Source organism: Canis lupus, chromosome 17 (genome assembly GCF_011100685.1).
Source record: "Canis lupus familiaris isolate Mischka breed German Shepherd chromosome 17, alternate assembly UU_Cfam_GSD_1.0, whole genome shotgun sequence".
NCBI classification, from domain to species: Eukaryota; Metazoa; Chordata; class Mammalia; order Carnivora; family Canidae; genus Canis; species Canis lupus.
The window spans coordinates 60,762,240-60,783,648 of record NC_049238.1 but is presented as its reverse complement, the minus strand read 5'-3'; the positions used below and the strand labels follow the sequence as shown (position 1 = coordinate 60,783,648).

General features: G+C 45.0%; 1 protein-coding gene across 8 annotated transcripts; it reads right to left on the bottom strand.

Moving 5' to 3' along the window:
- Nucleotides 1-423: 423 nt before the first annotated feature.
- Nucleotides 424-21,357, bottom strand: PRUNE1 (prune exopolyphosphatase 1). 8 transcript variants are annotated; one of them, XM_038562169.1, is made up of 9 exons: nt 21,106-21,356; nt 15,920-15,951; nt 13,179-13,271; nt 12,257-12,459; nt 10,733-10,917; nt 9,859-10,017; nt 8,617-8,711; nt 5,837-5,995; nt 424-2,336 (listed from the first exon to the last, which is right to left on the bottom strand). In XM_038562169.1, exons 3-9 carry the CDS (start codon nt 13,215-13,217, stop codon nt 1,908-1,910), a joined length of 1,269 nt encoding a protein of 422 aa, XP_038418097.1. In that variant the 5' UTR covers nt 13,218-13,271; nt 15,920-15,951; nt 21,106-21,356; the 3' UTR covers nt 424-1,907. The 8 variants fall into 8 exon arrangements, with proteins under 8 accessions (XP_038418097.1, XP_038418096.1, XP_038418094.1 ...); XM_038562168.1 differs by lacking the exon at nt 15,920-15,951 and having other exon boundaries at nt 21,106-21,355; XM_038562166.1 differs by lacking the exons at nt 15,920-15,951; nt 21,106-21,356 and adding an exon at nt 20,748-21,067.
- Between the last annotated feature and the right edge of the window lie 52 nt (nt 21,358-21,409).

Here is a 21,409-nt window from a genome sequence, read left to right as displayed (position 1 = left end):
AAAGGGAGAAGCAGGCTCCTTGCAGGGAGCCTGATGTGGGACTTGATCCCAGGTCCCCGGGTTCATGCCCTGAGCAGAAGTCAGATGCTCAACCACTGAGCCACCCAGGTGTCCCTGGAAGCTGCTTAAAAAAAAAAAAAAAAAAAAAAGGCAATGGTAAAAAAACATTTTGGTTTTAAGACTATGTTTTCAAGCATTAGCAAGACTAGGAACGCAGTTAGTAAGAGGGTTCTGGAAGAGGAAACAAATGAAAGGCCAAGGATGAGGAGAGATGGAAGACTGTTGCTCTTCATTCTCAAAAAGAGTTAATGAAGGGAGACATTCTATACAGCAGGAAGAAGGGAGATGAATCTTGAGGAAGCTGAAACCATTATCAGAGGGAAAGGCCTGATTATAGTTGTAAAAAGAGACAATAAGACCCCAAACAGGGAAAAAAAATGTATTTAATACTTTAACAAAATGCAAAATAAAGTACCCAAGTTACAAAACAAATTCCTTTGGTTCAGTAATCACACCACTATTTTTACCTTCCAATGGCTACAGACATCATCCCCTCAAAGTGAAGTCACACCGTCCCCCTCATACTGAAGACATCATGCCAAAACTGTCTCACATGCCCTACTGTTCAGTGGAACCACTAGCAACTTACATGGATTTGGGCTGTGGGGTAGGAAAAGGGGGAAAAGGGAAGTCTGAAGGGAAAAGGGAGTCTACACATGCAGAACAAGTAGTGGGGGAACTCTCTGCCGGATCACTATGGTAGGCATCATACCCCTGTACATGCTACGTGAGGCTGAGTCCCTTGGTACAATCACATATAAATACAGACAATTCAGTCACCCTGAGCATTCCCAGGGAGAACAGAAACAAAGAGAGAAGCAAGGAGAGAAGTGATGGTGACAGGAGGCAGATCACAGAATACTAGAGAATATCTAGTCCAGATCCTTAGTTTTACAGATGGGGTGAATGAGGCCTAGAGAAATGAAGTGTCTTACCAAGAGACACACAGTTCATGGCAGTTGGTATCAGAACTCCATGTTTCCTTTCAACGTGAGCAAGAAGAGAACAGGATGGACAAGAAATTGACAGGCCGCAAGGCAGGGCACAGAGCCAGGGCTCTCACTGCAGTTCTGCTGTCTGCTGAGAAGAGTGCCTATGTGATCTTAAGGCTTTCCTGGGTGTCCCCTGAACTCTCAAGAACCAAGGAGTCTTCTGGGTCTTTCTGGGACAGAGGAATCCAAAGAAACTGAGAGCCAGGTCAGCTGACCAGACAGAAGATAATGGCTTCTGACTGCTCCGCAAGGATCTTAAAAGAGTCATAAGCCCAGAATACAAATGTAACCATCTCAGCTTTGGATACTATCACCTAACTGGGGTCAGAAAGAGGAATCATGGAGCTAGATTCTGTAGAAGTCTGAAAACTGAAATAGGAGTTTGCAAAGCACACTTTTATTTTCTATCTAGCTAAAAGTAGGTATTCAATAAATACCTGAATCAATATGAGCATAAATGAACACATGGACACAATGAATATTTGGTTCCATGCGAAATGCTGGTTCCGTTACAGACCCTTATTGAGGGCACTTCTGGGGTACACCTTTTTGTGCTGCTCTGCTGGAACTCTGTGGTATCACATTGTACCCCTGGTAAATGAAACAAAGGAGAGTCAGTGCAGATTTGAAGAATTAAATTAAATAATACAATTTGTCTGATTGGTAGAGATCTGGGGGAAAGGCAGGAAGCCATCCCTGAAGCAGCTGTTTTCTTTCGCTTCTTTCTTCTCCCCAGTACATGAACACAGTACACCAGATCCTAGAGCAATGAAGATGGGACTGCCGGTACATCTCAAAACATGCATTTCAAGTGGTTCGAGCAACCTCTCTCACCATCCCGTCCCCTCCCAGCAGTCACTTCTTGGACAGGGAGGCAGCAGTCGACTGTGATAAAGAGATCTGACTGCACTTCTCAAAGATGACTTCAGCTGAGAGTTTAGGCAGCCCCTGATCCAGAGGGCACTCATCCACCAAGCTGTTCATGGGCGTGGGGGGCAGTGGAGGCTCCTCCTCATCTTGACTCAGTCCAGGTACCAGGGAGTTACCTGCCCTGTCCAATTCCTTGTCTGCCTGCTCCCTACTCACACCCTCTGTCTCAGGCTGCCCTGAAGGGATCTTCATGGAGTCAAAATATGCTGACAGGGCCTCCTGGAGCAGAGGCAGAAGTTTCTTCCGAGAGACCTGGGTGTTGCCCTGAAGATAGGCTTGGAGGTGAGGGTGGGTGCTTGGGGCAGGGGTCAGCTTCAGGGACGGAGAGTGGGAGCGTTCCAGAACTCCACAGATCTAAAGAGGAGACAAGATGGGGAGACGGTACATAAGGTGGGGAAGCAAACAGCTGTGGTTTCTAAGTTAGAGGCTTCTTTTACAAAGAAACATATATACATACACATACATTTATTTATTTATAAAGATTTTATTTACTTATTCATGAGAGAAAGAGAGCGGCAGAGACATAGGCAGAGGGAGAAGCAGGCTCCCTGTGGGGAGCCTGATGTGGGACTTGATCCCAAGATCGTAGGATCATGACCTGAGCCAAAAGCAGACGCTCAGCCACTAAGCTATCCAGGCGTCCCGAGAAACATTTTTTAAATTAAATCATCCAGAATTCAATCTTATTGCTTCCAAAAAAGGCACATTAGCTAATACATATAGCAGCTGGAAACAGAAGAAACATTTGAGATCATATTTTCATTTTGTTGAAGCAAACCCAAGCCTGAAGAGATTATCTTGAACAAAATCAAGTAGATGATGGGAGAGTATGAACCACAACTCAGGACCTCCTCAGCTCCTGACCTAATGTTGTTTTCAAGTGCTTAAAAACTTGAACTCTGTCCTTAGCTAGAATGGGACAAGCATCTAGACTGAGGTCAGGGACAAGACCGATGCAGAAAGAATGAACAGATCAAAATGGGGGTGGAAGGTATGCCAGGTGCGGTGCCGAGTCTGCCCATTCACAAGTATTATCTCATTTAATCATCACAACTGCCTTATAAGATTGGTATTAGTATTACCCTCATTTATAGGTAGGGAAACAGAGGCTTAGGTGGATGGATGAATAGCTTGCCTAAGGTCATAGTTTGAATGAAGCAAAACTGACACTTGAACCCAGGTCTGCCACCAAACCCAGTATTTTTTTTTTTTAAAGATGTATTTATTTATTCATGAGAGACAGAAAGAGAGAGAGAGAGAGAGAGAGAAAGAGAGAGGCAGAGACACAGGCAGAGGAAGAAGCAGGCTTCCCACAGGAAGCCCAATGTGGGACTTGATCCCAGAGCCCAGGATCATGCCCTGAGCTGAAGGCAGATACTCAACTGCTAAGCCACCCAGGCGTCCCCAAAGCCAGTATTCTAAAGACTCTTCTATACATAATTTCTAACATAGGAGGGAGGAAGAGGAGATGGCAGGGCACACTGTGAAAAGAGGATTCCCATTTCCCAGGACAGAGGCAGCCTGTGAGGGGGGAAGACTTTGGCCACCTGTACAGCTTCAGAGAACAGCCCAGAGCTGGTGTGGGAGGGAGAAGGTGGGGAGAAGCACTTCTATGGCCAGAGCACCCTTTCCTTTATGACATGATTAGTAAGAGCCAGCAAATGCTGGCAAATGCTCTGTGCCCAGCAATGTGCTTTACACATGATATTATTTTTAAAAAATATTTTATATATTTGACAGAAAGAGAGAGAATACAAGCAAGGGGAATGGCAGGCAGAGGGAGAGGGAGAAGCAGGCTCTCCACTGAGCAGAGCCCGATGTAGGGCTTAATCCCAGGATCCTGGGATCATGACCTGAGCCAAAGGCAGACGCTTAACCAACTAAGCCACCCAGGACACCCCCAATATTATGTGTAATGATCATATCAGACTAATCAGTGGGTGGTGTTATGCCATGTACAGACTCAGAAGTCAACTGACTTGCTTGAGCTCAAAGAGCAGATAAGTGGCAAATCTGGAACAGAAACCATGTCCATCTGCTTTTTAAAACTGTAGTTCTTTCCACAGTGCCACACTAGCACCTTCTACTGAATAAAATTACATCTGCTTCCTGAAGAGAAGAAAGGATGACATATCTTCTATGGATGCAAAAGATAATCTGGCTATATGCAGACTTTAGCAGTCCTCACACAGTCCAAGAAACCCCAAACATTTCTGGACTGTGTTAAGCCACTTTTAAATTCTTCCCCGGGGATCTCTGGGTGGCGCAGCAGTTTGGCGCCTGCCTTTGGCCCAGGGCGCGATCCTGGAGACCCGGGATCGAATCCCACGTCGGGCTCCCGGTGCATGGAGGCTGCTTCTCCCTCTGCCTGTGTCTCTGCCTCTCTCTCTCTCTCTCTCTGTGACTATCATAAATAAATAAAAATTAAAAAAAAAAACTTCTAAAAAAATAAATAAATAAATTCTTCCCTGGGCTAATCAGTAACCAACAGAGGAAAAGAAAGGGGAAGAAGTGGGAAAAGTGGCCTAATGGTTCAGGAAAGAAAACAAACTTGCTCTTAGATCCCTTCTCTACAGAGTTAGTGGTAGATACAGTAATTCATCCCTGCATGATTAAGTAGTAGAAAAGGCTTCTCTTGTGTTTCCCATTTTTAAGGCAATAGGGTGAAATGAAAGAAACTGATTTTCAGGGATGAGGAATTAATGATTAAACCAAGAAACATGTTTTAACTCTAGATTTATCACACTGCCTTTTATTATTATTATTTTTTAAAGATTTTATTTATTTATCCATGAGAGACACACAGAAAGAGGCAGAGACATAGGCAGAGGGAGAAGCAGACTCCCTGCAGGGAGCCTGACTTGATCCCAGCACCACAGGATCATGACCTGAGCCAGAGGCAGACACTCAACCACTGAGCCACCCAGGTGCCCCTATAACACTGCCTTTTAATCTGATTTCAAGTTCCTTCTAAACAGGAACTGTGTTTCTAATTCTCTTTGAAATCTCTCTTTCTCAACAGCAGTACAATTTTTTTTTTTAAAGATTTTATTCATCCATTCATGAAAGACACAGAGAGAGGGGATCCCTGGGTGGCTCAGCAGTTTAGCATCTGCCTTTGGCCCAGGGTGTGATCCTGGAGACCCGGAATCAAGTGCCACATCAGGCTCCCTGCATGGAGCCTGCTTCTCCTTCTGCCTATTTATCTGCCTCTCTCTATGTCTATTATGAATAAAATTTTTTTTTAATCTTAAAAAAAAAAAAAGAAAAACACACACACACACACAGAGGCAGAGACACAGGCAGAGGGAGAAACAGGATCCATGCAGGGAGCCTGACGTGGGACTCGATCCCGGATCTCCAGGATCACCCCACAGGCCGAAGGCAGGCACTAAACCGCTGAGCCACCCGGGCTGCCCAACAGCAGTACAATTAAGGATACTCACATATAGAGAAAATGTGGAAAAGCAAGGAGGGAAGATTCTGGAAATGGTTCAAGGGACTTCAGTGTACATACAAGAACCAAGCACAGGTCTTTTTTTTTTTTTTTTTTTAAGATTTATTTATTTATTTTTTGAGACAGAGAGAGAAAGAGTGCGTACATGTGTGTGCTGGTGTTCGGCGGGGAGGGGCCGGGGGAGAGAATCCTAAGCAGACCCCCAGGTGAGTGCTAAGACCAATGAGGGGCTCGACCCCACAGCCTATGAAATCATGACCTGAGCGTAAATCAAGAGTCATCCACTCAACGGACAGAGCAATCTGGGTGGCCTCCAAGGACAGAACTTTACAGCACAGAATGGCGCTTATAAGCAAAGCTCTGTAGGGGCCTCGGGCTGGAGAAGGGACAGACTCACCGTCATTCGGAGCGCTGCATGGGGACAGAAAACAGCCAGCTGCCGCACTGGCTCATTTTGAGTGTTGAAAAAGATAGTCATGGTGACCAGGACGTCACAGTTGTGAGCCTGGCAGAAAGCATGGAGATCTGCAGTGAGGCCAGACCTCTGCAGAAAAGCCTGAAAAAGAAATGGCAGTGATAAGGGCTACAGCTGGACCCTCCTTGTCACCAGCAACAAAACATGCTTACAAAGGGTTTCTTTCCATGTTAACTTGGGGCTTGTACTCCCAAAAAAAGTACCTCACACTTACTCTGTGTTGTCTATGGTGCTGGGAGGCTGGAGGTAGAAGGGAGAAATTGGTCTTGGGTTCAGACAGAATCGGTTTGAAAATCAACTCTGTGACCTATTAGCTATGATTAAGGAGTTATATTAAGCTCCTCAGACTTGAGTTTCCTCATTTGTAAAATAAGGACTAAACCTTCACCAAAAGTGATTGTTTTAAAAATGAAAGCATGATCATGTATGTAATATGCCTGGCATGTACAAGGCTTTCCTGCTCTTGCCGTCAGGAAAGCAAGGTCTTTGCCCTGGAGGTATTTTTATTCTAAAACAGAGCAATGGGGCACACAAATAACAACAGACACGGGCTCTTTATTTATTTTTGTCAACCTCTACTCTTCTCCAAAGTCTCATGCAGTATTTCTCTCTTTTTTTTTTTTTATAAATTTTTTTAAATTTATTTTTTATTGGTGTTCAATTTACTAACATACAGAATAACCCCCAGTGCCCGTCACCCATTCACTCCCACCCCCCGCCCTCCTCCCCTTCTACCACCCCTAGTTCGTTTCCCAGAGTTAGCAGTCTTTACGTTCTGTCTCCCTTTCTGATATTTCCCACACATTTCTTCTCCCTTCCCTTATATTCCCTTTCACTATTATTTATATTCCCAAATGAATGAGAACATATAATGTTTGTCCTTCTCCGACTGACTTACTTCACTCAGCATAATACCCTCCAGGCAGTATTTCTCCATTGAATAATACCACCAGCAATTTCAGATCAGGGCTTTTCTTTACCCTTGGCATTTCTGTGTCGATTTGTACTGTGTCCATTTATGCTACTTGACAAATCTTGTGTGTTCTTTGTTTTTGTTTTAAGGTTATATTTATTTATTCATGAGAAACAGAAAGAGAGGCAGAGACAGAGGCAGAGGGAGAAGTAGACCCCACTGAGCAGGGAGCCCAATGCTTCCGGGACCCCGGGATCACAACCTGAGCCAAAGGCAGACGCTCAACCATTAAGCCACTCAGGCATCCCAAACCTATTCTTGGGCTTGTTTTCCACACTAGGCAGCAGGGGAAGAGACTGAGCTCTTTTGTTTTATTGAAATTATTTAGTATTTTTACATAGTATTTAGTAAGAAGCTGTACAGACTATGAGAGACTGTGTGCAAACCAGGTTGTTGAATGATTTAAATGAGCACGACATGGAACCAGGTAGTAAAATACCATCATCAAAGCTATATTCAGTCACCCATTCAACAGAATTTACTGAGGACCCACTATGTGCCAGGCACTATCAAAGGTGCTGGAGATATAGCAGAAACAAAAGAAACAGGGTGTTCCACCTCTGGTGGAGCTGATAAACTAGCAGAGGAATATAGACAATAAACAAGGAGGGATGCCTGAGTGGCTCAGTGGTTGAGTGTCTGCCTTCAGCTCAGGGTGTGATCCCGGGGTTCTGGGATAGAGTCCCACATCAGGCTCCCAGTATGGAGCTTGCTTCTTCCTCTGCCTATGTCTCTGCTTCTCTTTCTCTGTCTCTCATGAATAAATAAATAAAATCTTAAAAAAAAAAAAAAGACAATCAAAAAGGAATCCATGGAACTGATTACTTCAATCCAGTTGGTGCTCTGAACAAAATTCAAAAATTTTTAGGGATTTTTGAGCACAGAGGATATTATGTTAGTTACAATGGTCAGGAAAGACCTCTTAAAAGAGGAAACATCTGAATTAAGACCTGAGTGATTGGGATCCCTGGGTGGCGCAGCGGTTTGGCGCCTGCCTTTGGCCCAGGGCGCGATCCTGGAGACCCGGGATCGAATCCCACATCGGGCTCCCGGTGCATGGAGCCTGCTTCTCCCTCTGCCTGTGTCTCTGCCTCTCTCTCTCTCTCTGTGACTGTCATAAATAAATAAAAATTAAAAAAAAAAAAAAAAAAAAAGACCTGAGTGATTGATAAGAAGAGCCAGCTCTGCAAAGGGAAAAGCCAGTGCAAAGGCCCTGAGGTGGGAATGAGCTTAATGGTTCCAATGAACAGAAAGAAAATTAGTGTGGCTGCAGCACTGTGAGTGCAGAAGCAGGGCTAGGAGATGAGGTCAGAGAGAGAGACAGATGAGGGTCAGATCAAGGAGGGCCCTATAATCCACAGTATGGCCTGTAGATTCTATTAGGTCTACAATGGAAAGGTAGCAGAGGGAGGGGTTTGCTGTGATTGACTTACATCTGTTTTGCTTTTTCGTTTTGTATTTTTTCGGACTTACATCTTTATAAAGAGATCTCTCTAGCTCCTGTGGGAAGAATGGTTTGTAGGGGTACAAAAGCAGAGGCAGGGAAAAACAGTATGCAGGCTCTCGCGGTTGTGCAGTGAGAGATCATAGACTGTGGGAATGACAGCAGACATGACAAAAGGTACACAGGTACAAGATAGATTATGGAGGGGAGCCAAGAGTGAGGGGCAAGGTTACACACATAACCGAAGCCTTTCTCTTCCCACCTACACCTATGCTTTGTTCTTACCTCCAAATCCATATATATTGCACTAATGGCCACCTTGGTGCCATGTGTGGAGATGGTCTTCTGGTCCTTTCTCAGCATCTGCTCAGTGGTCAGTCCTAGACAATGGATGTGAGACCAGGGATCAAACAAGAGAGCCCAGGATCCCCAGACCAGGAAGGTGAGGACACCAATACAGGTCAAGAATGAGGAAAAACACGTCCTCTCTTTGAGAGGGGAGATACGGAGAGTGTAATTACATAATAAAAAATTCTTTTAAATACTGGAGTTACAACAGTTGCCTCTAGAGCAAGGGACCTTGGAGGGAAGACTGAAGAAGAGACGCTTTTGCCACTTCCCTTTGTGCAGAGTTTTAACTTTCTACAAGGACATATGGTACTTTTCTTTCCTTTTTTTTTTAATGTCAACAAGTGGTATCTAGGTAAAAATTGATGGAAGTTTTTTTTTTTGTTCTCCTCTTTTATCATTTGTATATTCACCCTTAATGTTTCTTCTGCTTCCCTAAATAATCAACTAGATCCTACTCAGATAATTAGCATTCCCTCAGCAGATTTTACTTATATACCTATACTTTCTGATTAGCAGAAACCTGACACTCTTAATATATTTCTCCTCTTCCTACCCAACAGCCAGGATAGAACAATCTAGTAAATGATTGATTATTTCATGATCAGACTCACACACTACCTTGGTTCTCTCTGCTATAAAGCTTAAATCATTATTTATGCTCTGAAATTCTTTTTTTCCTTAAGATTTTATCTATTTATTTGACAGAGCACGTGCATGCGCACAAGTAGGGGGAACGGCAGGCAGAGGGAGAGGGAGAAGCAGACTCCCTACTGAAAGGGGAACCTGACACAGGGCTCAATCCCAGGACCTTGGGATCATGACCTGAGCCAAAGGCAGGCGCTTAACTGACTGAGCCATCCAGGGGCCCCTGAAATTGTTTCAATGGTGTTCAAGGATACAACGAAAAATTGGGGTGCCTGGGTGGCTCAGCTGGTTAAGCAATTGACTCTTGATTCTGGCTCAGGTCTTAATCTCAGGGTTGTGAGCTCAGGTATGTGTTGGCCTCCATGCTGAGCATGGAGTCTGCTTAGGAGTGTCTCTCTTTCTCTCTCCCTCTGTGTCCCACCCACCCTGTATGTGGGCTCTCTCTCTCTCTCTCTCTCTCAAAAAAAAAAAAAAAAAAAAAAGATACAATGAACAAGTGAAAGGGAGAGAAGTCAGTTTACCATCTCATACCTGATATATCAAACTTTGCCTTTTGTAGAGAGTCAAAGATGTCATTTCTCTTAGGCAGATCTGGGAAAAGGGCCTCCAGTTTCTCCACATATTTGTTGTCTTTGGGGGTTGCCTTTCCAACTTTCAGGTCCATGTTGACACAGTCCAGGATGATTGTTCCTATGGAGACGAGAGATAGAACTCAAATCCTACAGCCCTCCATTTGCAACCACTAGGACACACACAACCCTCAAACCAGATGGACATAATACAGAGAAGACTTATGTGGCAAACAAACTGAAAACAAAACAAGAAACTGGGACTATGCCTTGAGTAAGACCTCCCAAATCCAAATTAAAATGTAGGCAGGAAAATGGGAAAAGGCAGAAAGGGGTGCCTGAGCACCCCAATCCTCAGAGATCTTGAAACCAATCAGAGAGAGATGACCTCCCTTCCTTAGGCCAAATTCCATTAAAGAAACTTAGAAATTGAAAAAAAAAAAAAAAAAAGAAACTTAGAAATTGGAAGAGATACTCTAGTCCAACTCTCTCTTTCTCTCTCTCTCTTTTTAACAAATGGAGAAAATGAAAGTGAGAAAGGTTAAGAAATTTGTTCAAGATCATATAAGTATCTTATATACAGGAATGGTATTAGAATCTTCTGCTTCTGTGGCTAGTTCTCTTTCTATTATATAAAGCTACAGTAGGCAGCTTCTAGGTCGGTCGACCTGTGCGTCCTTTTTGCTTTTTCCACAGCCTTTTAATGCTTAATTGTCCCCTGAAAGGACTCAGCCTTTGAAATGGACTGGATAGCTTTGAGTGGGTATGATCAAGCCGGAAGAGTCTAGACTGTTCCACTCTCCCTATCTGAAAGCCACCCTGAAAGCCAGCCTCACCATGCAGAAGAGCTGCAATTTGCCTGTCCAAGATCTCTGGTGCCCCCTCCAGGATTCTCTCAGTCACCAGGGTAGCACAGGACCCCACCAGCTCAACTGAAACATGGCAGGGAGGGCAGTGTTTCTGCTCAATGGGCCGATGGTCTAGCACCTCTGCTACTGCCTCCTCTAGGGCTGTGTCACTTCTGTGTGGGGAAAAGAGAAAGAATGATAGGCAGGGGCACTCCAGCTGGGTCTAACCAAAGCTCTACCTCACCCGTTAAGGAAAATGCACATTTTAGGCAAACACTCAAAACTTTGGTTACTTCTACTTCTGCCTCACTGTTCTCAATTCTTTTCTTTCATGTTGTAACTGAAGTCATCAAATAGTATATAAGTGAACTTGGTGAAGTATCAGCTACAAGTATCTTCCCACGTCTTTGATGTCCTTTGGAATTGCTTTTCTGATTTGACACCTTTGGCATTCAACATCTACATCTCTCCTGTCATCTCAATCCACTTAATGCCCAAATTCCATGCAGTTCACCAGATCCTATGGCTTCTATCTTAATCCCTACCCAACCCCACCTTTCCAATCCTCTGCTACTGCCTTATTCTAGGCCCTCAGTATCTCTCACCTGGATTATTCCAACAGTTTCCTAACCAAAGATATACTCTCAGTTTCCCTAAGCTGTCCTTCACAAAGTGGCTGAATGATCATCTGAAAATGTAAATTTGATTGTTAGGATCCAGAATAAACAGAACTCACAACAGTTGCCCACTACCCTAACAATTTAGTCTAGTCTCCTTGGCAGGGCCTATAGCGTCTCCAGGATCTGACCCCCTCTCTAGTCTCACCACTTCCTATGTCCTACTTCTCTGTCACATTTTATGCTCCAGCCATGCAAAACAAATTCCAGGTCTCCCAACTCACCATGTTATTTCATGCTTGCCTAACTTTGCTTATATTAATTCTGCTCTCTGCCCAGATGCTCTTCCTAACTAACTACCTTGCCTCCCCACTCCAGGAGCCAACACTCAAGAGTGAGATCAAGGGTCAACTCTCTCAGGAGACCTTTCCTCACACCCTCCACTCCCCTCAAGTATATTTAACTACTCCAACCTTTATGCACCTCTTGTCCTCTAGAGTGTTGGTTATCACACACCTAACATTCAACACAATGACACTAATGAGATACTGCCTTACGTAGGAAATAATTTTGCCTTTAAAAATCAAAAATAGAGTTACAACAATTATTCAAAGGCTTCTATTCCAATAAGTCTGCCATGAAATAATGATACCAAAAGCAGATTTAAATGATTTCTGAGTTTTCCTTTAGTTTAACCTTTCCATGTTTCTCTTTCTTTTTGTTAGTTGCATAATTGGAGAACTGACAGTATTTTCTGTATCTCATATGACCCAGCAATTACAATTAGCTTGTGAGATCCCCAAGAGCAGAAATTCTTTCTTCCTCTCTTTATTTCTTACTCATCAGAGCTCAATACAGCACATGATAAGTATCAGCTCAACTTCCTTTTACTTACTTGGGTAAGACATGATGGTCAACAAGGATAAGGGTGAGTTGGCCAGCCTGGTGCAAGGCGTGGAGGTCAATCTCATCCCGGAAAATCAAGAGGGACTCTGGAATGTGAATCTTCTGAAGGAAGAAGACATTGTCACCTCGTAGAGGTAGCTCAGAACGATTTATATTTAAAACTGGCACAAAGACTTCCTCAGCCTCTGTTGTCTGGATAAGGAAAGTGAAAAGAACACAGGCCAATGTTTTGGAATAAATAGGAAAAGTAACAAGATTATTGGGACCAAAGGAGATATGATCTTGGGTAAGTCGCTGCCTTTTTCAATGCCACAACTACCCAATTGGTAAAAAATAAAAGGACATCTCTTGCCCTCTCACCTTAGAATAACACCAAGGACAACAAGATAACTCATGGAAAAGACCTAGCTCTTTTCCATGAGCAGAGAAAGGATTATCCATCTTCAAGAGCTGACCTGGGCATGAGATCGCTGGTACCCAAGAAGAACTCAATAATAAACTGTTTGAATTGCTTTATGACTTCAATTCTTCAAAATAGGGATGCCTGGGTTGCTCAGCGGTAGAACGTCTGCCTTTGGCCCAGGGCGTGATCCTGGACCCAGGATGGAGTCACACATCGGGCTCCCTACATGGAGCCTGCTTCTCCCTCTGCCTATGTCTCTGCTTCTCTCTGTGTCTCTCATGAATAAATAAATAACATATATTTTTAAAAATTCTTCAAAATACTTCTACTCATTTCATCCCCCCAGCAACATTGCAAAATAGTATCATTTCTGATTCTATAGATGGTGACCTGACACTCAGCAAAGTTAAGGAATTTAACTGACCCAAGACTAAATAGTGTCAAGTAGCAGAGCTGGGTCTTGGACCCAGATCTTTTCATTCTAGGGACTCTGCTGCTAAGTACTCACCTTTGCTAGGTAAAAAGCCAAGGCAAGCGCTGACACCATGGAGTCCAAGTCACAGGCTTCATTTCCCAGCACAACATGCAGCGGCCGGGACTCCTGGTGAAGGAGAATGGGACACTAGCAAAGGCATCTTTATCTATTTCCGTTTACCTTATACTTGAACAGGGCTTCACACACGTTCTCACTGATCTTCACAGGGGAGGCAGGTCACATAATTTTATGGGTACTCATTTCACAGGTGAGGATATTAGCTGAAAGGCCCCCTGTGTTCAGCTAAGTTTAAGCATTCCACACATATCCAGTAAGTAGAAAGTACCTGTCTCCTTGATTGTTAACTTAAAATAAAACAGCAGCAGGGGTGCCTACGTGGCCCAGGGCACCTGTCTTCGGCTCAAGTCATGATCTCAGGGTCCTGGGATCAGCCCTGTGTTGGGTTCCCCACTCAACAGGAAGCCTGCTTCTCTCCCTACCTCTCACCTCTCCTCCCCTATACTCATTCTCTCTCTCTCAAATAAATAAATAAAATCTTTATTAAAAAAAAAAAGAAATGCAGTAAATAATTCTCTCACTTCTTATGCTTTTTTGGGCACACAAGAAATCAAAGATAGAGCAGCTGGGTAGCTGACATATTCAAACCAGATCAACCTGTTTCTTGGGGTTATTTGCTCCCCTGTTTTCAAAATAGGGAAAAGCATCCTTATACTTCTAAATCATGAGAGGTGAAGAGCTCTTGAAAATAAAGGTAAAGGGGCACCTGGTGGCTCAGCAGTTGAGCATCTGCCTTCGCTTCAGGTCGTGATCCCAGGATCCTGGGATCAAGTCCCACGTTGGGCTCCTCACAGGGAGCCCGCTTCTCCCTCTGCTAGGTCTCTGCCTCTCTCTGTGTGTCTCTGAGTAAATAAATAATCTTAAAAAAAAAAAAAAGGGTGTGTGTGGGGGGGGACACCTGGGTGGCTCAGCAGTTGAGCATCTGCCTTTGGCTCAGGGCATGATCCCATGGTCCCAGGATCAAGTCCCACATCAGGCTCCCTGCATGGAGCCTCCTTCTCCCTCTGCCTATGTCTCTGCCTGCCTCTCTCTGTATGTCTCTCATGAATAAATAAAATCTTAAAAAAAAAAAAAGGTAAAAATAAAATTTAGTCCATGATCCAGTTATCCAGTCCATGAAAACTCCTCCAGCCCAGAGGAGCCTCAATAATAACCAAATATAACCAACTCTTACTACCCAGGCTTGGACACTCTCCCCAGCAGGTTCAGATTAAAACAAGAACAGTTGCTGCTGCTGGAACTTTTATTTTTATAGCTTAGTTTTATAATTCATTATTATTTTTAAAGTAATCTCTACATCAAATGTGGGGCTCGAATTCACGAGCCTGAGATCAAAAATTGCATGCTCCACTGACTCAGACAGCCAGGTGCCCTGGAACTTTTATTTTATTAAAGATTTTATTTATTAACAAGTAAATTTATTGATGGCAAACTAAATGGTGTTTGTAGCATTTTTATCGTACAGTAGATTCCATCCATTCACTATACTTTTTTTTTTTAAGATTTTATTTATTTATTCATGAGAGACAGAGAGAGAGAGAGAGAGGCAGAGACACAGGCAGAGAGGGAGAAGCAGGCTCCATACAGGGAGCCCAATGTGGGACTTGATCCTGGGTCTCCGGGATCAAACCCCGGGCTGCAGGTGGCGCTAAACCGCTGCGCCACCAGGGCTGCCCTCACTATACTTTTCTGAGTTGTCCTACATGCAAGTACACTTTTTTTTTTTTAATTTTTATTTATTTATGATAGTCACAGAGAGAGAGAGAGAGAGGCAGAGACACAGGCAGAGGGAGAAGCAGGCTCCATGCACTGGGAGCCCGATGTGGGATTCGATCCCGGGTCTCCAGGGTCGCGCCCTAGGCCGAAGGCAGGCGCCAAACCGCTGCGCCACCTAGGGATCCCGCAAGTACATATTTTTAATGTTGTCTGTCTTCTGTGCTGTTCCTGTAAGTTTGCTATTAAAATATATTAAACTATAAAAAAATGATTTTATTTATTTGAGAGTGAAAGGGAGCAGGAGCAGGGAGAAGGGCAGAGGGAGAAACAGACTCCCTGCTGAGCAAGGAACCCAATGTGGGGCTTGATCCCAGTACCCTGAGGATCATGACCTGAGCTGAAGGCAGTCACTGAGCCGACTGAGCCACCCAGGCACCCCTGAAATACCACTTAATCTCCAAAACAACCCAAAGAGATAGGTATTTTAAGAATGATTATTTCAGGGCAGCCCCGGGGGGCGCAGTGGTTTAGTGCCACCTGCAGCCCCGGGTGTGATCCTGGAGACCTGGGATCGAGTCCCACATCGGGCTCCCTGCATGGAGCCTGCTTGTCCCTCTGCGTATCTCTGCCTCTCTCTTTCTCTCATGAATAAATAAATAAAATATTAAAAAAAGAATTATTATCTCTTTTTTTAAAAAAACTTTTTTTTTTTTAAAGATTTTTATTTATTTATTCATGAGAGACACAGAGAAAGGCAGAGACATAGGCAGGGAGAGAAGCAGGCTCCATGCAGGGAGCCCGATGTGGGACTCGATCCGGGACTCTAGGATCATGCTCTGAGATGAAGGCAGACGCTTAACCACTGAGCCACCCAGGCATCCCAAGAATTATTATTTCATTGCAGGAATGAGCATCCTGCCAGATGCAATGAGACCATAAAGTCCGTGGCTCAGCTTAGGGCAGAATTCTTTCTTTCTTACCGGTTTACTTTTGAGCTACTATCTCAGGCTGCCTGTAACAGAGGAAGGAATAAGAGACAAAATCAGACATACCAGTTAGAGCAGAGTTTACTAATTTCTGTACTACTGGCATTTTGGACTGGATCATTCTTTGTTGTGGGGGCTGTGCATGGGAGGATGTTTGGCAGTATGCCTGGACTCTAACCACTAGATGCCAGTATCACCCTCAGTCGTAACAATCAATGTTTCCAGATGTGCCAAATATTCTTGGGGGGCAAAATCACTGCCAGCTGAGAACTACTGGATTATAGGGAGGTGAAAATCCAAACACCCTGACTTCTTCAATATCAAGGAAGATTTGCTAGATGCAAGAGTTTCGAAAAGTAGAAAGGGGTCCAAAGAAGCAAAGTACAGCAAGCAACAGTTATTAAGTAATGTAATGATAGGAGGAAAGGGAATCTAGGCAAACACAGAATCATCTTGCCTGTTTGGCTGTTACCCACTCCCCTCTCTCCCCCAAAAAGGTACAATTTTAGAAGACTTCAGGTGGCTTAAATTACCCTCTCCAGGAAATAGACAGGTTTTTTTTTTTTTTAAGTTTTATTTATTTTAGTAATCTCTACAACCAACATGGGGATCAAACAAACAATTCAGAGATCAAGAGTCAGGTGCTCTTCCAACTGAGCCAGCCATACATTCCAGGTTTTTATTTTTAAACCATCTTTTCACGCTTCTCCTACTCCTAACTCCTCAGAAGTACAAAAAGCAGAGGTTACTACCCATCGAGGTTGTGCAGAAATGATCTCTGGGGGAAATTCTGCACCCATTTCTCTAAGCCTACCTCACAAGGGTGGCTGCCCAGACCCACTAGTAATGAGCAGTATGGGAGAGGGGAGATTCTTTTTAATATTAAAATCTTTTGGGCAGCCCCAGTGGCGCAGCGGTTTAGCGCCGCCTGCAGCCCGGGGCGTGATCCTGGAGACCCTGGATGAGTCCCACGTCGGGCTCTCTGCATGGAGCCTGCTTCTCCCTCTGCCTGTGTCTCTGCCTCTCTCTCTCTGTGTCTCTATGAATAAATAAATAAAATCTTTAAAAAAATAAAATAAAATCTTTTTCCACATAATATGAGAATTTAGTCCTATAGTAACTCCTTTAACTTACAATTCCTCCTCCTGATACCAGAGAAGGTCCCCCTGTTTCCTGGACATCAAGAACTGCCCAGATGACTCTGGACCAAAGTGACAACAAAGCATCTGAAGTAAGTGGCTACAGAGATAATGTGCTCACTGAAGCAGTATGGGGGGCAGCGTGTTGCCCAGAAAGGGAACTGTGTAATAAACACGAGCGGCCATATGGTTCTGACTCTGGAGGTAAAAAGGTACAAGGAAAGGAGAAAAGGCAGAGCAAGCGGGACAGACCAGGTCCTGGGCCCTTGAAGAAACTTTCCCAAACTCACTCACATGAGTGCCACTCCAGTTGGAACAGGAACGGTCAGATCCCCAGCACAGAGAGAAGGCTAAGCAAAAAAGCCAAGATAGTAGCCAGAGGAATGAATACAAAAGGAATCCTCCAGGGCTTTTAGCTTTTCTTGGAACTGGACTGAGCAGGGGCTGTGGTGGCGGTACCTTCCCTTTCAGGGCCCAATGCCGCCCCAGCCTGTCCCTTCTATTTACCACCCACAAGATATGTTGTGTGTATTCTCAGCTTTGCCCTTCACCGTGTTTGTTCTTCTCTATCAGAAAGCACCAGAACTGGGTAGCCCGGGAGGCTCAGTGGTTTAGCGACGCTTTCGGCCCAGGGCGTGGTCCTGGAGACCCGAGAGGGATGGGTCCCTTACATCAGGCTCCCTGCATGGAGCCTGCTTCTCCCTCTGCCTGTATCTTTGCCTCTCTCTCTGTGTCTGTCATGAATAAATAAATAAAATATTTAAAAAAAAAAAAAAGGAAAGAAAGCACCAGAACTGCTATTTGAAGAGACCACAGAATAGGGTTGAATCCAGGTTCTGCTTCTTACTTTGTTATGGGATTTGGGCCTAAGATTCATCTTTTGTTTTAAAAATGATAATACTGGGACACCTGGGTGGCTCAGCGGTTAAGCATCTGCCTTCAGCTCAGGGAGTGATCCTGGAGTCCCGGGATGGAGTCCCACATCGGGCTCCCTGCAGGGAGCCTGCTTCTCCCTCTGCCTGTGTCTCTGCCTCTCTCTGTGTGTCTCTCATGAATAAATAAATAAATTTTTTTTAAAAAAAGGAAAAACATATGTAACTCTTAACACCCCATCTCTACCCTATCCTCTACCAGCTGACAGCACAAGCCAAACAGCCTCACTTTTCTGACCATGAGAGGAAGAGCTGAGGGCAGATATAGCTATACTTAGAACATGAGGAAACCTGAGCTGCCAATCCAAGAAATACAATCTGAAAGCCCCATGTAAATACAAACTTTTCTTCCTAACAAATAAAACACCCAAACCCACAAGTCACAATGACTGTATTCTGATGTTCTTTCTGGCCTCAATGCGGGGAGTGAGGATGGGCTCTAAGGCTGGAAAAGGCACCCACTTTCCTTCTGAAGCTGAATACAGTCTAGTGGCCTACTCTACAAAATAGTTAATAAGGGAGGGAAAAAAAAAAGAGAGGGGGCAGCCCGGGTGGCTCAGCAGTTTGGTGCCTCCTTCGGCCCGGGGCCCTATCCTGGAGACCTGGGATCGAGTCCCACGCTGGGCTCCCTGAGCAGAGCCTGCTTCTCCCTCTGCCTGTGTGTGTGTGTGTCTCTGTGTCTCTCATGAATGGATGGATAAAATCTTAAGAAAAAAAAAAAAAAAAAAGAGAGAGAGAGAGAAATAGACAGGGAGCCAGAGACAGAGTTCTCCCAGCACAATGGTACAGATACTGACGAAAGGACTGTAATGTCTGAAGGACAGCAGCCACTCCTGATTCCTGCCTTCCGATTCCTGCCTTATGTGTTGAGCAGTGCAGACAACAGATTATCCGAAGGCCGCTGGATGAATACTACACTAGATTGCAGCTCCACCCTGAAGCAAAGGTTTTTCCCTACTAGAATTAAAAGATGAGTTACCATGAATAGGACATTTAGTTAAACAGGATTTCTTTTAAATGGAACATCCTACTATCGTTATGGCAGAGGCTGTAAAAAATTTCTCTGGTATCAGATGCCAGAGAAAAAATATGCTATCAACAGGACAGTTGGTGGGTTATAAGCTGTCTTTCTCCCATGTAAAAGTCAAGCATTCACATTTCCCAAAGAGTTAACCTAACGGAAACACCCAAACTTTAAATAGAATCTCTGGCTAAATCATGTCTTTCTTTACCAAAAAACAACAGTGAGGCCTCTGGGGAACTGGATGGGGAGTAGAAAAAAAGATCTTGTTCTTTTTCATTTCACATCTCTCTTGTATTTAAATTTTTTCACTGTATGCATTTACTATTCTATAATTAAAAGCTATCTAGGGACACCTGGGTGGCTCAGCGGTAAAGCGTCTGTCTGCCTTTGGCTCGAGGCGTGATCCTGGGATCCCGGATGAGTCCCACATCGGGCTCCTTGCATGGAGCCTGCTTCTCTCTCTGCCTATGTCTCTGTCTCTCTCTGTCTCTGAAATACATCTTTAAAATAATAATAATAATAATAAAACCTATTTAAATTATTGGCGACCACCTGTGTGTCCTGCCACCAGTTCCTCCACTAACATTCTGTGAGTCCGATTTTTTCATTTCTTCCAGCCCTGGCCAAGTTGTGTAATAATAACTCTAAGATACAACCTCACCTTCACAAGTTCGGAAAAACAAAGACCTAGATCTTGCTCCTTGGGGATGAAGCAGGCAAAAAAAGGTCAGGATTCCAGCAATACTGGAAAAACCCAGTATTCTTCAGCTCCATATTGCTGTAGAAGATAGTTAACCCGGGGGAACTCTAAAGCATAGATGTTGAAGGATAGATGCATGCAATAAAAGGCTATTTGGTGAGGTTTCCATCCAAATGGTGGAAAGGAGGCCTGTAGTTTGCGTTACTGTGGAGGCAAACATTTCACCTGCTTAGCACTTGGAGTGCCATAAAGATTCTACCTTAGTCCTCCAATGAGCTCCATGTGGTGGAAATCAGATGTAACCAAATGAATTGCTTCCAAATCGCCCTATGCATTAAATCAACTTTCCCAAAAGGAAAAATCTAGTGCAATTAGTATTAAACTTGTCTTTTGTCCCTATACTTCAGGTGAGGACAGTCATTTACGCCAGCAGCGGAGTGGGCAGTAGGAAACAGGTAATTTCTAGGATTTTGTCAAAGACCAGAATCTATCCGCCAGGGGAATGTGCAGAGTTTAAGACACTTCAAAGAAAGCACCTGTCAGCCATCTGTCTAGGTCTCCATATGGGCAGTGTAACTTGAAGTAGGGGAGCCAGGTGACCTCCTGGAGCCTCTCTCTGGTCAGCTCTTAGCTGCTAACTGGGAACAGCAGCCTGATGCGGCCTGACGGGTGGTCAACTCAGCTGGGAGATTCCAACCAGCTCAGAGTACCAAAAATAAGCCACAAAGCATTCAGGAGTCAAGCTTATAGCTTTGATTCCAAACACACTTTGTTTAGCCCTCCCAGGCGGGGGGGTTTCTTATGTAATTTATGTGAGTTAAGGCCACAGAAGAAAACTGGAGGCAAAGGAATGCAAGTTTTTGGTCAACAACAGATCTGCCTGAGGCACTGAGCACGTTTAGCTTAAAAACAGATTTAAAGTCAAACCACGATTCTCTCATCTAGAATGAGCTCGGCCCGCCAGACAGAAACAGCTCTTCTGAGGCTTAATCCGTGGGCACAGGCTCCCTAGTACCCCGGGACTCACCTGGAGGCCTGCCGGCCGCGGAGGCCCCCGCGAGTGGGCGGAAAGAGGAAGGGGGGCACGACTGGCGACGGCACAGCCCTTCACCGCTCCACGGAACGGAGCCGGGCAACAGCGAGCAGAGGCTGGGATGCAGGTCCTCCTCCCAGCCCTTGGGGAGACCCCAAAGACGGGGGCCAAAAGCCGGGAGACTGAGCAGCACTCCCCAAGGCTAGGTTCTCCTTCCTCGGTCCTCTGGCCCCAACCCGATGTGGTCCCAAGCCCGCTCCCCACACACCATCCGGGCTCCCCGGATCCCACATCTTCGCTCCTCCTGGACCTCATGCTCCATTCCTTACAGCCACAGCCCGGGATTCGTTACCTGCAGAGCGGCTCGACAACCCTGCAGGTAGTCCTCCATGGTGAAGTCCCAGGTGTGCCACCGCCCCTGGCCGTGGAGAGGTTACCCGGCGGACGCGCCCCGCTCGGGACTCAGGGGCTCGGGGCGAAAGTCAGGAGGCGGGACTCGAACCCGCCACACCGCGACTCATTTCCCCAGCCCCCGGAGGAAGTGCGTAATCCGGGGCTCCTGGAATCGGACGTCGCCCCGCCCCCGACGGCGGGGGCGGAGCTCTGCGCCCGGAGACTCACGGGACCCGGGAGGCGCGCAGTGGGGCGTGGCGGAG

Coding starts and splice junctions, on each gene's coding strand:
- PRUNE1 (XM_038562167.1), bottom strand. CDS start 21,068: ATGAGGTCCAGGAGGAGCGAAGATGTGGGATCCGGGGAGCCCGGATGG. Junction 12,460..13,178: donor TGGCTTTTTACCTAGCAAAG/GTGAGTACTTAG, acceptor TTCCTTATCCAG/ACAACAGAGGCTGAGGAAGT. Junction 10,018..10,732: donor AATTGCAGCTCTTCTGCATG/GTGAGGCTGGCT, acceptor TCGTCTCCATAG/GAACAATCATCCTGGACTGT.